General features: G+C 40.9%; 1 protein-coding gene across 1 annotated transcript; it reads left to right on the top strand.

The window, feature by feature from the left end:
* The first annotated feature begins 1,832 nt into the window (after positions 1 to 1,832).
* On the top strand, positions 1,833 to 14,394 carry arf2a (ADP-ribosylation factor 2a). The gene is made up of 5 exons (XM_058412940.1): positions 1,833 to 1,965; positions 10,350 to 10,507; positions 11,147 to 11,257; positions 11,373 to 11,497; positions 12,647 to 14,394. The coding sequence occupies exons 2-5, from the start codon at positions 10,360 to 10,362 to the stop codon at positions 12,806 to 12,808; spliced, it is 546 nt and encodes a 181-aa protein (XP_058268923.1). The 5' UTR covers positions 1,833 to 1,965; positions 10,350 to 10,359; the 3' UTR covers positions 12,809 to 14,394.
* The last annotated feature ends 548 nt before the right edge of the window (positions 14,395 to 14,942 follow it).

Here is a 14,942-nt window from a genome sequence, read left to right as displayed (position 1 = left end):
GTGGTCGTCTTGGAGATGTGTTTGGGGTCGTTATCATGTTGGAATACTGCCCTGCGGCCCAGTCTCCGAAGGGAGGGGATCATGCTCTGCTTCAGTATGTCACAGTACATGTTGGCATTTATGGTTCCCTCAATGAACTGTAGCTCCCCAGTGCCGGCAGCACTCATGCAGGCCCAGACCATGACACTCCCACCACCATGCTTGACTGTAGGCAAGGCACACTTGTCTTTGTACTCCTCACCTGGTTGCCGCCACACACGCTTGACACCATCTGAACCAAATAAGTTTATCTTGGTCTCATCGGACCACAGGACATGGTTCTAGTAATCCATGTCCTTAGTCTGCTTGTCTTCAGGAAATTGTATGCGGGCTTTCTTGTGCATCATCTTTAGTAGAGGCTTCTTTCTGGGACGACAGCCATGCAGACCAATTTGATGCAGTGTGCGGCATATGGTCTGAGCACTGACAGGCTGACCCCCCACCCCTTCAACCTCTGCAGCAATGCTGGCAGCACTCATACGTCTATTTCCCAAAGACAACCTCCGGATATGACGCTGAGCACGTACACTCAACTTCTTTGGTCGACCATGGCGAGGCCTGTTCTGAGTGGAACCTGTCCTGTAAAACTGCTGTATGGTCTTGCCCACTGTACTGCAGCTCAGTTTCAGGGTCTTGGCAATCTTCTTATAGCCTAGGCCATCTTTATGTAGAGCAACAATTCTTTATTAGATCCTCAAAGAGTTCTTTGCCATGAGGTGCCATGTTGAACTTCCAGTGACCAGTATAAGAGAGTTTGAGAGCGATAACACTAAATTTAACACACCTGCTCCCCATTCACACCTGAGACCTTGTAACACTAACGTGTCACATGACACCAGGGAGGGTAAATGGCTAATTGGGCCCAATTTGGACATTTCCACTTAGGGGTGTACTCACTTTTGTTGCCAATGGTTTAGACATTAATGGCTGTGTGTTGAGTTATTTTGAGGGGACAGCAAATTTACACTGTTATACAGGCTGTACACTCACTACTTTACACTGTAGCAGAGTGTCATTTCTTCAGTGTTGTCACATGAAAAGATATAATAAAATATTCACAAAAACATGAGGGGTGTACTCACTTTTGTGAGATACTGTATATGGTTGTATAAATTTGCCATCACTTGGACCCCACCATGAGGAAGATGGAAACAAGGCCGCCCTCGCACAACATGGAGCTGGACTTTCATTGACGACTTAAGGGCCCTGGACATCTCCTGGGACGAGGCAGAAGATGCCTTCACTAATTGATCTCGCTGGAGATACCTCGCTGCCCAATGCGCCAAATGCAGCAGGAGGAGTTGAGTATGAGTATATAGTTGTGCACAGCGGCTTAGTGGTCATCATTCCCTCCTCTGTCATGTGTTTCCATGTGCTTCTGGGGTTTCTTCCACATTCCCCTGGTTTTGTCCCCTACTATAAAGATGTGGTGTAGGATGACTGATGTCTCTCAGTTGTCTGTTTTGTGTGAATGTGACTGTATCCATCCTGTCCACCCCGACATTTGTCCCGTAGGATAGGTTCCAGTGGGATTTTTCATCCCACTATGTGAAAAAAACGTATTTATAAACAACAGATTTGAGCCTTCAAATCTAACCTGGCTTTGTCTGAACTGCATACTTGCATACTCCATAGCCAGTCTAAGTAGTGCGGTAGTGTACTGTTTCGGATGTTACACTCGGAAGCTGGGTAGTTGGAGCGGTTTTTTAACCCACGCCCACAAAAAAAAATCCGGGTTGTCGCATTTGATTGGATGACATTGGTTGTAGGCGGGACAACTTGGCCACTTTGAAGGAAATGATTGGCTTGAATCTAACTTTGGACAACGCCCATGGCGCGGCTGCATTCAGTCCGCTGAAAGACGCCATTTTGTCGTTAGCGGTGACGAGGAGAACAGGGATATTGTTGGAAAGCAGCACTGAAAAGGTAAATTTTAAAAAATGATAACAGGCAAAAAATACGGCGAAATAATTTCCCTCGCCTTACATTTGTTCCTGAGGCAATTTACGAAAGGCTGGTATTTGGGGTTTTCTTAAAAAAAGGGGAAAATGTGTACATTATTAATAGACATCTTCAAGCTGAGCTACGTTAGGAAAGGTATTTTGCTAGCCTGTTAGCTAAGCTAATATTTGACTTGCTAAACCTATATAGCAAAGACGGCTAATATGTGAGGTGGCATAACGTGTAGCGCGTTATTTACTCGACGTGTTTGTTTTTGTTTTTTCCTGTGTGGATTTCTTTGCTATGAATTCATTTACCGAGGTTGTTTAACGAGCTGCTCTGATTAGCTCCGGTGCTAGGTTTATCGGTGGATATTACCGGCTAAAGAAACTCGGACATCTACGGAGAAATAAAAAAAAGCGACAGGAAATGCTTTTGCGTTGTTCGGGCTGCGTTTAAGACCGCGAATTGAATTAATTGGCATTGAAATGAGAGAAAAAGGAACAAGAAACGAGGCTAATTTAATTAGTTCGCGAGCTGGTGAGGTGTAGGCCTTGTGTTTCCGATGTGCGGGTTTGTAACGACGTCGATTTCACAGCCGCATTACGGAGGGACATAAAGCGTTACTGCAAGCTAGATTGATGTTATTATCAATAAAAAAACACCTGTCTTTAACATTAAACAATATATATATATATATATATATATATATATATATATATATATATATATATATATAAAAATATATATAATCTCTGTGTTTTGAAATAATGCTGACGGGATTAATCAGCTGCTGATTTGAGATCAGTTTTTGATTATTAAAGCGAAGCTCCTTTAGCTGGAAAGCATTTTATATATATATATATTTTTATTTTATATATATATATATATTTGTGGTGACTGATTTTTTTTGGTGGTAGTTAGTGACCCGGTGTTGTAGTTGAGTTGTTTCTTTGGTGAATGAGCATTTCTGTCACCTGCTGACGTCACGGTGGGACATTACACAATAAAAGGAAGAAAGAAATATTCAGTGACCTCGAATATGAATGAATCAGGTCAGATTTTGCTTTTTTTTTTGCATTAATGAGATCCTGGAAATGAATAGTGGAGGTGTTGGGGACCAGAGGTGTCCAAGTCCCAGTAACACTGCTTACTGGGACTTGGGACACCTCTGGTCCTCCACTATCAATTTCCAGGATCTCATTAATGTGACACTGAACATGGTAGGAAATTAGTGAGGGACAAAAAAGCAAAATCTGACCTGTTTCATTCATATTCGAGGTCACTGAATATTTTTTTTGCTGTATGGTGAAGAGCTAACTGAACACCATTATGGATGATGTAGAAAACCATTAGCATAAGTTAATATGCCGAGGAATGCCGGTTAAACTATAAATATAAACGATTGGATTTCCACATTTTATGCCATAAAGGTATACAGTTTTTGTGTATGATATCCTGAAACCTTCAATGTTTTGCTTTATATAGCAACAGATGCTCGGTTTATGTATGTACTTTCCCACTGTATCTTCGAGTTACCACTTTAGTTCAGCGGTACAGATTAGATCATGGCACTTGGGTCAGTCGTCTTTAAACGCTCAGTTTTTCACGTGGACTTTTTTTTTTAATCAAAAATAAATTAAATAAAATCTGAAAAGTCTTCCGTCTCTTAAACTGATGTAAATGCATGTTGTTGGATAAGTGAAAAAATTTGCAGTCATTGATCCACAGCTGGTTGTTTAGTAAGCAGATGCTTTCACTACATTGGTTTTGAGTGCTGTTTGTACCGCTGGAATAATTCCCTGGGTGAAAAACCCTGCTCTATCGTATTGGTCTATTGTGTTGCATTGTATCTGACGGAAAATTTCTGACTCCCTACATTTCTTAACAGGAGTGTGTTGTGTGCGCATGGCTTAGTCGGTTGCCAGCTGCATGGCCAACTGAAAAACACTACTTGATACGCTGGTCTTAGTCTATCTTAGTCCCAGTGTGTGACGCAACCTCGACATTGTGATATCAAATGGTGTCATGTGCTTGGCCCTAAGCTCTCATATCCTAGAGCTTCAGCCACATCACATTGCACATGCTTTTGTCTACTCTGATGTGAGCACACAAGATGTTTGGAAACTAGATGGCCTCTAGATCGGGCGCAGGTGCAGTGCACCGGTGATGACCGATCACGGATATTTGCTATGAAGTTTGAAGTACCATGAAAGAATTGTCAGTGGAGCGTTCCTTTTATCTGCCCCGTGTGAAATTCCTGGAAATCCGGGACTCGTTGCGATAAATTGCCTTCCTTCTATAGAATGTTTTCAGTCCATCTTATCTTTTCTCATAAGAGATGATCGAGCAGCAGAATTTACACGTCTGCTTTTCGGTTGCGTCGCGCTCGACTGAATTGCAGAAGACCGTTAGGTGTAGATGTCGGTCCCGATCCTGTTAACTTGTCTAGCGATCCGTAGATCCTCGTGCGCTTCCATTCGACTGGAAATCCGTACAAAGCTTCACTAGAGGGAAAGATAAGCAGTGGGATTGTCTGTTGGTTGTGTGAGCGTCGTGCCGGCGGTTGTGTTTGTCACGGGAGGGAGTCAGCCTTGTTTTTACAGGTTTTACCAAGACGTTTGCAGAAGACTCATTATTACCTGCTGTGCCTCCCTTCTCTTGTCCTTTACAGTCAATAATTAATCCTTCGTGGACCTTGTGAATTACTCATGAGGCTCAGTTCATTGTCGTTGATGATTGAAAGGAGTGGATGGTGGCATAGCAGGATAAACAGCGGCGTTTTCTCATGGTACCTGTGAACAAAAAAACCTTGCTAGAAAGGTTTTCATACATTTTCAATTAGAAATTAGTGTTAAATCAAGGACAGAACATTAGTACTTTTTGACTCAAAGCGTTTTACATGACTGTTTAATGTAAAAGAAATTGTAGAAACCCTTTAGAAATGAAATATGTACTCATTATTTTATCATCATTTATTGTTGCTTATTTCCTCATGTACACCCTGTTCCAGAATTATTGGCACCCTCAAACTCTTCATAAAGATTTCATTGTTAATTCTTGCTTATTCTGAAACGTGAAGTATTAAATGATTCTAATCTTTAGTTGAAGTACATTGCCATCTGTATAAGAAACAAACTTATCAAAATATTTATATTTTAACAAAACAATGTGTGTAAATTTTTGCCATTCAGTCTTTTACCACTGTAACGACACTTCAGGACCTGATTGTATGCCTCTACCAACTAGGATCGGAAAATCGCCAGAGTGTCTTTGGAAACGTCTAGCACTTATTTTACGTCGCATTTCGCAGTATATAAATGAGCCAGCTTCCCCCAGGTCCACTCACTCAGTCCTCCGTATTTTACATGTGCTTGTAGGGTGTGGACCGACGTGTAGGCCGATCTCTTAGTATTCAGAGTCTGCATGTGTTAAAACAAATCTACACGTCTCACACTCTTCTTGCCTGTGAGTGTGTGTGTTTCCAGTATGAGTCAGTGTTCCAGTGCACTTCCTCATAGCTGTGCTGCTGTTTTGCGCTCTCGGCCCTCTGTGTGCTGCAGATGTAAACCAGGTGATGAATAAGCGCAAGATTTAGTCACTTAAGAGACATTTTAACTGCGTGGGTTGGGAATGTGAAACCGAGCAGTTAAGAGCAGAAAAGAAAGGATACAGTGATAATGACAATTACTTTTGGTAATACTGGAATTGTTGAGCAATTGTTAAAATGAACAGAAATCATTTCTTTCACTTCATACACCAGGCCGTGCATATTTAAATGCTGAATGTATTACTGGATATGTGACCATGTTGTGAGATCGTGTGGCCTTCCTGTATCTTAAGTGACCTTTAGTTTAGCTGAATGAAAGTGCTTTGCTCTGCATTCATGCCGGCTTGAGAAAATAGAGACTGGAAAATGTCCATAGCGCCCTCTGAATGGTTTAGACACGTGAGGACATTGATTAATGCACTAGAGACAATACCAGATGTTAGCCTACTTTAGCTACTTACGATGTATTTTTTTTTTCTTGTTAATTTATATTTTCATCCTAGCTTGTAGAAAAATTTTATTCTTAGCAGATCACGGCTTTCAACAAAAAGTCATTACACATAGACATTGAGAACCTCTAAGTATGTACTGTGCTCGCCTGTCACAAACACTAGTCACACTTCTTGCGAGCATAAATTTAGAGGTGAGATCATGTTACGAAGCAACTGATGATTGTAAGTATTAAAAACCAGCCATCATGTAGCAGATCATGGAAACTAAACGTGTTATAGTATTTATATAATATTTCTAATCGGACTATCTGTGAATACACAACCACAGCTTCAAAAAGCTGTCTCTCATTGTGTTTGTTGTTTTAAAGGCTTGTTACTGTATGCTGAGCTGTATGATGAAAGAATGGATGGCAGGGAGGTTAGAGGATATTCCCGTGTCCTGTCCTGACTTAAAGCTGTAATCAGTGTTGCCCGATGACCGGTCTGTTTCTCATAGTGCTTCATCTGAGTCAGAGTGGTGAGGGACTTATCAGCAATCGTTCCGTCTGCACAGAAATATGTAATTATTTGAACTTATGGCCGTTTACTTATTTACTCTGCTGTACTGGCCGGTTTTGTAACCTAATCTAATCTCACCTGTGGGTATGAAGGGTCACTTCTCTCTCTCTCTTTTTTTTTTTTTTTTTTTGAAAGTGCTGCAAACCTCGAAGGAATAGATGGTGTGTAGTGAGAATAATGACAAACTCGTGTGATAGTTTGGCCACTAAAAAGGCATCTCTGCAACTTTCAATCTAATTTTAACCGTATGCATTTGTCTTCAGTCTCACTTCTTGTTTCCTTTTTTTTTTTTTTAATTTTGTATGCAATACTGCAATCTCCAGATTTTTTTCCACAGCCACTAGCCTATTTGGTCTACGTTTAGGCATGTTTGACTCATTTAAACACTGAAGAAAAGTTCATAAGTGTATAAATGTTACTGGGACCTTTTTCTAATCCCAAAAATACTACAGTGTGTTCTAGTCCCCGCGATACCACGGCGAATTCTAGTCCCTACTATACCACAAGTTCTAGTCCCTACTATACTACGACGGGTTCTAGTCCATACTATACCACAAGTTCTAGTCCCTACTATACTACGACGAGTTCTAGTCCATACTATACTACGACGAGTTCTAGTCCATACTATACCACAAGTTCTAGTCCCTACTATACTACGACGGGTTCTAGTCCATACTATACCACAAGTTCTAGTCCCTACTATACTACGACGGGTTCTAGTCCATACTATACCACAAGTTCTAGTCCCTACTATACTACGACGGGTTCTAGTCCATACTATACCACAAGTTCTAGTCCCTACTATACTACGACGGGTTCTAGTCCATACTATACCACAAGTTCTAGTCCCTACTATACTACGACGGGTTCTAGTCCATACTATACCACAAGTTCTAGTCCCTACTATACTACGACGGGTTCTAGTCCATACTATACCACAAGTTCTAGTCCCTACTATACTACGACGAGTTCTAGTCCATACTATACCACAAGTTCTAGTCCCTACTATACTACGACGAGTTCTAGTCCATACTATACCACAAGTTCTAGTCCCTACTATACTACGACGGGTTGTAGTCCCTATGATACCACAGTGGGTTCTAGTCCCTACGATTCCACGGTGGGTTCTAGTCCATATGATTCCACAGTGAGTTCTAGTCCCTACAATACCGCAACTGGTTCCAGTCCCTATGATACCACGATGGGGTCTCATTCCAAAAATACCATGGGGAGTTCTAGTCTCTACAGTGCAACGGCGAGTTCTAGTCCAGGTATTAACATGATGAGGTCTAGTTCCGTCAAGTTCCGACTTTTCAGTCTAAGAGGTCAATCGGCTGTGCTGTCTGGCTAGGAGGGATGATGTACTCTCTCTCTCCCATCACAGTAACAGTAGCCAGTCCTGGTCGTCTGAGCTTGTGCATTCAGAAGAGGGTGGACGGCACTTTGCTGTGTGCATTGCTGTCTCATGACGCATCAGGAGCAGCCATTATTTTCTTTGGAGGAATCACACAATAGCTTTCATCCTTTCAAATTGGTGGGTGGGAATTGACCATTGCTAAATTACAGGAAAAAGCTTGCACATCAAACGGTTTTATCTCATCAGTTATATTTTAATAGTCTTATTTATTTATTTTTATTTTTTTACCCTCTGGTACCTTGGCTTGACTTGTGCATAAGATGTCCCATGGTAAATGAATCTGCCTTGCCATTCTACCCCCTCATCTCAGAACTTAAAGCTTGAGAGTGCAAGCCCACAAGACAAACCACAAGCGACATGAGCCACCAGGCGCTAGTGTAAAGGCAGCGTAACCTTTGTGATACACAGCTGCACTTGGCATTTAAATCATACAGTCAGATTTATAAGGTCTGTGTATAGGCTGTTTGTTTGTTTCTTTTAAATGTTGAGATCTTGTTTATTTATTTCCAATTTTTCCAGTTTTGTGGAGACCTCTTCTGTTTTTCTGGGAACAGACTATCCTGTGTCTGAAACACTACCTTCTATGTATTCCCTGTTGAATTTGCAGTGCATCATGGGTATCCTACTCCCTGTTTTGTTTGTAAGCATTTTGTTCATTTCTGGTAATCGAGAATAAAAATTAGGACGCTGTGCAGGGAGCAGGGCGCTGTTTCGGACAAATCTCTCGCCCTCATGACTTCCTGCAGTGGTGCTTCCTGTTTACATGCACTCTTATAAAAGCGTGATTTTGTTTCATGTACGGTTTTTATTCGAGGGCAACCCACGGTAAACTGAAAAAAGCAACGAGCTGATTTCAGTACGTTCTCCAGTAAGGTCCAGGCATGATTTTAAAAATATGGTGGATTTTTTTTAAGAGGTATTATTTTTGCTTTCATGTAGAAGCCGTGTTGTGGCTGATTTGTACCTGGATTCATAATGTACTCGACAGAAGATAAGTGATCCCTCTGTCTGATTAATTCAGAACTCTGGTGTCTCCTTTTACAGGCCGGTCAGGTTTCTGGTTACCTGCAGTGGCCTACATTCACCACATCACTGACCTCATTGTTCTTCCTCCTCCCTCCTGTCAGATCAGTGATGCAGTGCTGAGCTGTAGTCTTTATTTCCCTAACCACACCAAGGGGTTTTGACACTCGGTAGTCTTTGTTCGTAGCATAACGAAAGTAAGCTGGTTTGCTTTTCCATTTCAAGTTAACGTTCCTAATTTTTGAGGAAAGCTTCTAACGCGTCATCTTTGGTAAATAGTTAGTAGTACTAGAGTAAAATCAGTCTACTACCAATATTCTGCAGCAGAGAAGTGGTTAATAAAAAGTCTGATGAAGCCTCCATGGAAGATGTGGTTGATGAAGAGGAAAATGCTATTAGCCATAGGGTCTAGCAGCAGGCACATACATTATCTGCCATTATCGAGTGACAAATCACTCGTTCTTGAGCGTGGGTGTTCACAACGTAATAATAAATGTCATGGTTTTATGGTGTAAGTTGACCATTTCATAACAGTTCTCTAATTGTTCTTTCTTAGAAGGATTTGCATTAAATTTCTTACGTTGTCAGGATTTATCATGAGTGGTGAAGTTATGAAAATGCCCAGATAGGCAGCAGAGCTAGCCAGGCACGTAGGGGGAAAAAATGGATAGTAATAGATGGAACTCCATTTTAAGCTGAGGCATCCGACTGAGGATACACGTGACTAGCCGCCGACAATGTGCCAAATCCACAACAGTGTAAATAAGAACAAGAATTTTCTTTACAGGTGTTAAATCTCAGTTTAATGAGTAAAGTCTTGCCTCTGTTGTTGCTGGCTTGCCCTCAGATAAAGATGAAGTGCTTAGTGAATATGGCATTCACATAGCTGGATATTTGTTTGCTTCATCATTTATCAGACACAGCTGTACACATGGACAGTGGACCAAAAGGAAAGTGCATATGTGTTGGAAATTAGGACACTTCTCGTCCACTGTTGGGAGATTTGTCTTTACAGTCCTACACAGCAGAGTGAGCCTAGAATAAAGGTATTGATATTTATCTGATGAGGAATCTGCTGTGTTAAATGACGTGTTATGGTAAACTCTCGGTCTACTATGACTGGAGATTAACATCACTTTTGTTTTGGTGTGAAGCCACTTCCTGAAGCATCTTACTTCTGTTAACTACAGCAGTCAATTCCTCATTGTCCTCATTTAGAGACACCTCTTAGGCTTCGGCCAGTCACTAAATAACCTGTGGAAGAGTGTCACAGTTCAGACATCTCTGTTTTAAACAGAGTGAACCTATGATATATATGATGTGCAATATGATGTCTGCTTTTCTAAGCTCGTATTTTTGTCTCGTTCAGATCTGCCACCATGGGGAACATGTTTGCAGGCCTCTTTAAGAACCTCTTTGGGAAGAAAGAGATGCGAATCCTGATGGTGGGTTTGGATGCTGCTGGCAAAACCACCATCCTGTACAAACTCAAACTGGGAGAGATCGTCACCACCATCCCCACTATCGGTGAGGCACTTACTGTTTATCCTGCAATTAATGCATTTTGTATTTATTGTAATAGAAATGCATAATTTGTACATTGGTTGCATATTTTACGTTTATATTTAATTGAATGGGATTATAAATGGATTATAAAAGCTTGTTATGCAGTCGTGCCAGAAGGCATTTTAGTAACACGGGTCCACAAATAATATCCTAAACATTCACATTAATTGTTTTTGTTCTTTGAGTAAGATGTGATTGTGGTGGACCTTCATAGTATCCAAAATGGCATCCTACTCATTAGAGTGTCTAGAACGATGCTCACAATGGTTTCGTGTGAGTGTATATGTGTATATATAATGCTCAGTGCTGTTTAAAGCCACTAAACGAGTTCAACAAGATTGTTTTATGACACGTATGCAAAGTTTAGGGGAAAAAAAACAGGCAGGCTTAAAGTAAGTGTCTGCCGATATGTAGAACTCTGATTTTGAATATTATGTCTATTATCTCTGTAATATATCTTTGATTCATGTTTTTTTGCCTTTTGGATGTGAACATTTCCATAAAGTAAGGCACCATTCTGTTGGTCCCTCCCAGCTCAGGGTGTAGAGTCTGGCATGTGCATTTCTTTTTTTCTCTCTGACGTTCTATCTTCTTCTGCAGGTTTTAACGTAGAGACAGTAGAATATAAAAACATTAGTTTCACGGTTTGGGACGTCGGCGGTCAGGATAAGATCCGGCCGCTGTGGAGGCACTACTTCCAGAACACACAAGGTTAGTCTGTGTATTTAAAAGAAAAGAAAAAAAAATATCACACACGCACTTTGTTTGAAATGAAGGGATGATTTGTTCTGCACGTCTCATTCTTCATTCTTTGCCTGTGTGTCAGGTCTGATCTTCGTGGTGGACAGTAACGATAGGGAGCGAGTGAACGAGGCGAGAGAGGAGTTGACGAGGATGCTGGCTGAAGATGAGCTCAGAGATGCCGTGTTGCTCGTTTTCGCCAACAAACAGGTAAGAGAGGGAGAGAGGGACATTTCAGATCCATTGCTTTGGCTGATTGAGCTAGCTCTTTTACCATTCCAGAGTTGTTCCTCGTAACACAGTTGTATAATTGCACACTCTTGGCAGTGTTTTACACCAAATATTTCACACTAATGAAGTGTTAAATACAAACCCATGAAGCACTTTTTCCAACTGATTATAAACCCATTGCTAAATGACTCCAATCATCAAGAACTATAGGTGTTCATGGGTGGGTCTAAGTCGCGCTGTTTGTTGCTCATTGGTTACGCATACACAACACACTCTTCTGTAAATACACGCGGTGCTTTCAACTAATATTCAGAAATATCTGGATAAGCAACTATCCTGACTGTACCTAGCAACCGTACCTTTTTTAAAGCTTTACTTTTTCAGATGAATTCATGACTATAAATAATATATTAATATCAACAGATTAGGGGTTTTTTTTCCGCCATTAGTTTTGAACGATTAGATCTTTGTTTTAAGAGGAGCATCAATGCTTCATTATGTCTAAACATTAAATATTCTTTTCTTTTAAAATAAATAAAATGAAAAGTCGTTGACATTCTAGAAAAATTCTACTTTTTCTGACCCTGTTGCATGAGGATATGACTATAATGTCTATAATGTAGTTCATTATAGTTCATAGTTCATTTTAGAAAACTCTAGTTACTTATCTAGGGACAGTTTCCGTAATCCGCTCCGCTACGACATAAACTCGCCTTGGTCCGATATAGCGCTTTGATGCTCTAGGACAATTATTTTTCCAATATATTGTATATATACTTATATATATCTAAAGGTGTGTGTGCATGTAATATATATATATATGCGCGCCCAGGTCTGCTCTAGAAGTAAACGTCCCCTGCTTTACATGATGTACATAATACACACTGAACATAACAAACAAATAGTTCAGTTTGTTGTTGTTGGTTTCTCATCCTGCGCAAAAATACACCCACAAGCTGACTTATGCCACAAACAAGTCTTTCTCTTTTTTTTTCATTTCCTTACCATCTGGAATGTGACTTCACACAGTGCTTTTTTTTTGTTGTTTGACATTTTCATTTCAGCATATTTATCAAAATGGAGCTTTTAAAGTTTCTCTTATGTGTCTCCTCCTCCCCACTCCAACAGGATCTGCCTAATGCTATGAACGCAGCAGAGATCACAGATAAACTGGGTCTGCACTCACTGCGGCACCGCAACTGGTACATCCAGGCCACGTGCGCTACCAGCGGAGACGGGCTCTACGAAGGCCTTGACTGGCTCTCCAACCAGCTGAAAAACGCTAAATGATCCATTCCACCCAGCTCTCTGCGCTCTGTGTGTGTGAGATGTGTGTGTGTGTGTGCGCGTGCATGTGTGTGTGCGGTGAGAATGGCGGCGCTGGATTTAGTCTCTCGGTCACCCACTTTATCCATCCCTTTCTTCTTTTGTTTGGTTCTGTAGACTTTAGAGGCTCTCCCCAGTGCTGACTTGTGTACACACATACCAGAATGGAAGTGTGTGTGAGTGAGAAGTGAGAGTGGGGGCAGCCCTGCTGTGCCTTTGGACGCACATGCTCCTCGTACAGCTCGCTTCTCTCTCTCTCTCTCACACTCTCTCTCTCTCTCTCTCTCTCTCTCTCTCTCTCTCTCTCTCTCTCTCTCTCTCTCTCTCTCTCTCTCTCTCTCTCTCTCTGTTTCTTCATATCCCTCATCTCCCCGGTTTTCACAAAAGCAAAGAATGACCCAGGATGCTGAATGTTTTATTTACTTACACACAGAATAAAGGAATATATTGAAATAAGTCTTGATTTCCATCCTCTGATGATAAAAAACAGTCATGCATGTCTAAGATGTTACGAGTCGCTGTCACCGTTTTTTGCCCCACTTATGATGAAACTCATTGTAACCTGCATCAGGTTGGGAGAAAAAAAAGCAAGAAAAAAGACAATAAAATAATGTTTTCCATCCTAGATCCTTCTTTGCATTATTTTAGAAACGAGGCTCATGAGGTTGCCATGAACATCGCTGTTTCCTGAGGCATATTGAGGCCTGACTAGCTTCCTAAAAAGCGCCCGGCATTTCGACTGAAGTACGCGGTTTCGGTTCTAGATATTGAAATATTTCACCTCGTGTTCTAATGTAGCTAACAGTCAGTGGATGATAATAGCATGATTTACATTTAGTCCTAATTAAGTGACTCTGCATTAATCCATGGTTGGCAAACCATCGACAGCGTTTTTGACTGAACTAATGCTCCAGGGCAACGTTTGGTCAGCATCTGTCTTTGAGACCGAGTGGAGACCTCTGAAGGAGTAGTGAGGCTGTTTTAGAGCTGCTTCCACTCTTGATTTTCATTTCTTTCTTTTTTTTAATTAGTTCTTCCCCACCTTCAGCCTTGTAACGTCACAACCACCATCTTATAAATGCTGCAGATCAATAATCTGTAACTAATCATAGAGGGCGTGAAGTGTACTGGATCAGATGGAATGAAAGCAGACTGGGGGGAGGAAGGAAAAACAAAACAAGGATAACGGCGTCAAACACAAAATGGCGGCCTTTTCTGGACAGTCGGCTGTGTGGTCTTTACATCCGTGCAAATTCATGTCACCCTGTCTGTGTAACCGCTCGCTCTCTGCTTTTTACGCTCCATCTCCCCCCCCCATCTTTCTTTTGTCTCAGAATATCACTCAGCTCCTTTGGAGAGAAAAAAAGAAATCTTTCATCCATCATAGCCAGCTTACCAACAGTGATATTTGACAAACTGACAGTTTCTTTTCCTCTGTTATCTCTATTCCAAAGGCTTCTGCAAATGTTACATTGCTTACAAACCAACAACCCAAAGGTCATGACCCTGCACTGACCTCTAAGAAAGGAACGGGTGAATGTGCCCCCTCATCAGATCCACAACTAGATGCCCCCCCCCCCCCCCCAGATATTTCACTTCTTTCTGTGTTTGTTTTTCTTCATAGGACACACCAAAACTAATCAGAGTTTCTCAAAACTCGTTTTATTTTATTTCTTTTTTGGGCCTTTTATTGTAATGATCTTGTCTTGTAGGTCTACTGTAATGGATGACATTAACTGATTTCTTTGAATGACGCATCATCTGTCTGGCAAGTAAATGAGATGTATTTTAGCTAGCCTCTTCATTTAGCTACCCTATGTTCTGATGTGAAGCTTTAATTTGAAGAATTATGTTAAGAAAAAAAAAACTGCAAAAATAAAGTGTGCATATGGTTATTGTTTTTATTTTATTTTCCCCCCCTTTTCTTAGATTTTCCTTTCTCTTTTTTTGTTTCTAGCTTTTTTTAACCCATCTTGTAACATCTGAGAAATGCACTATAATAAAGAGATCTCTATTACAAAACTGGTTTGTATTGATTCGCATGTAATTCATGGCACGTTACACACACACAGGACAGCCCCAAGGTTTGATTACCTAC

Source organism: Hemibagrus wyckioides, linkage group LG02, assembly GCF_019097595.1.
Source record: "Hemibagrus wyckioides isolate EC202008001 linkage group LG02, SWU_Hwy_1.0, whole genome shotgun sequence".
NCBI classification, from domain to species: Eukaryota; Metazoa; Chordata; class Actinopteri; order Siluriformes; family Bagridae; genus Hemibagrus; species Hemibagrus wyckioides.
The sequence above is the reverse complement of the archived record's forward strand: the minus strand, read 5'-3'. Positions and strand labels throughout refer to the sequence as shown.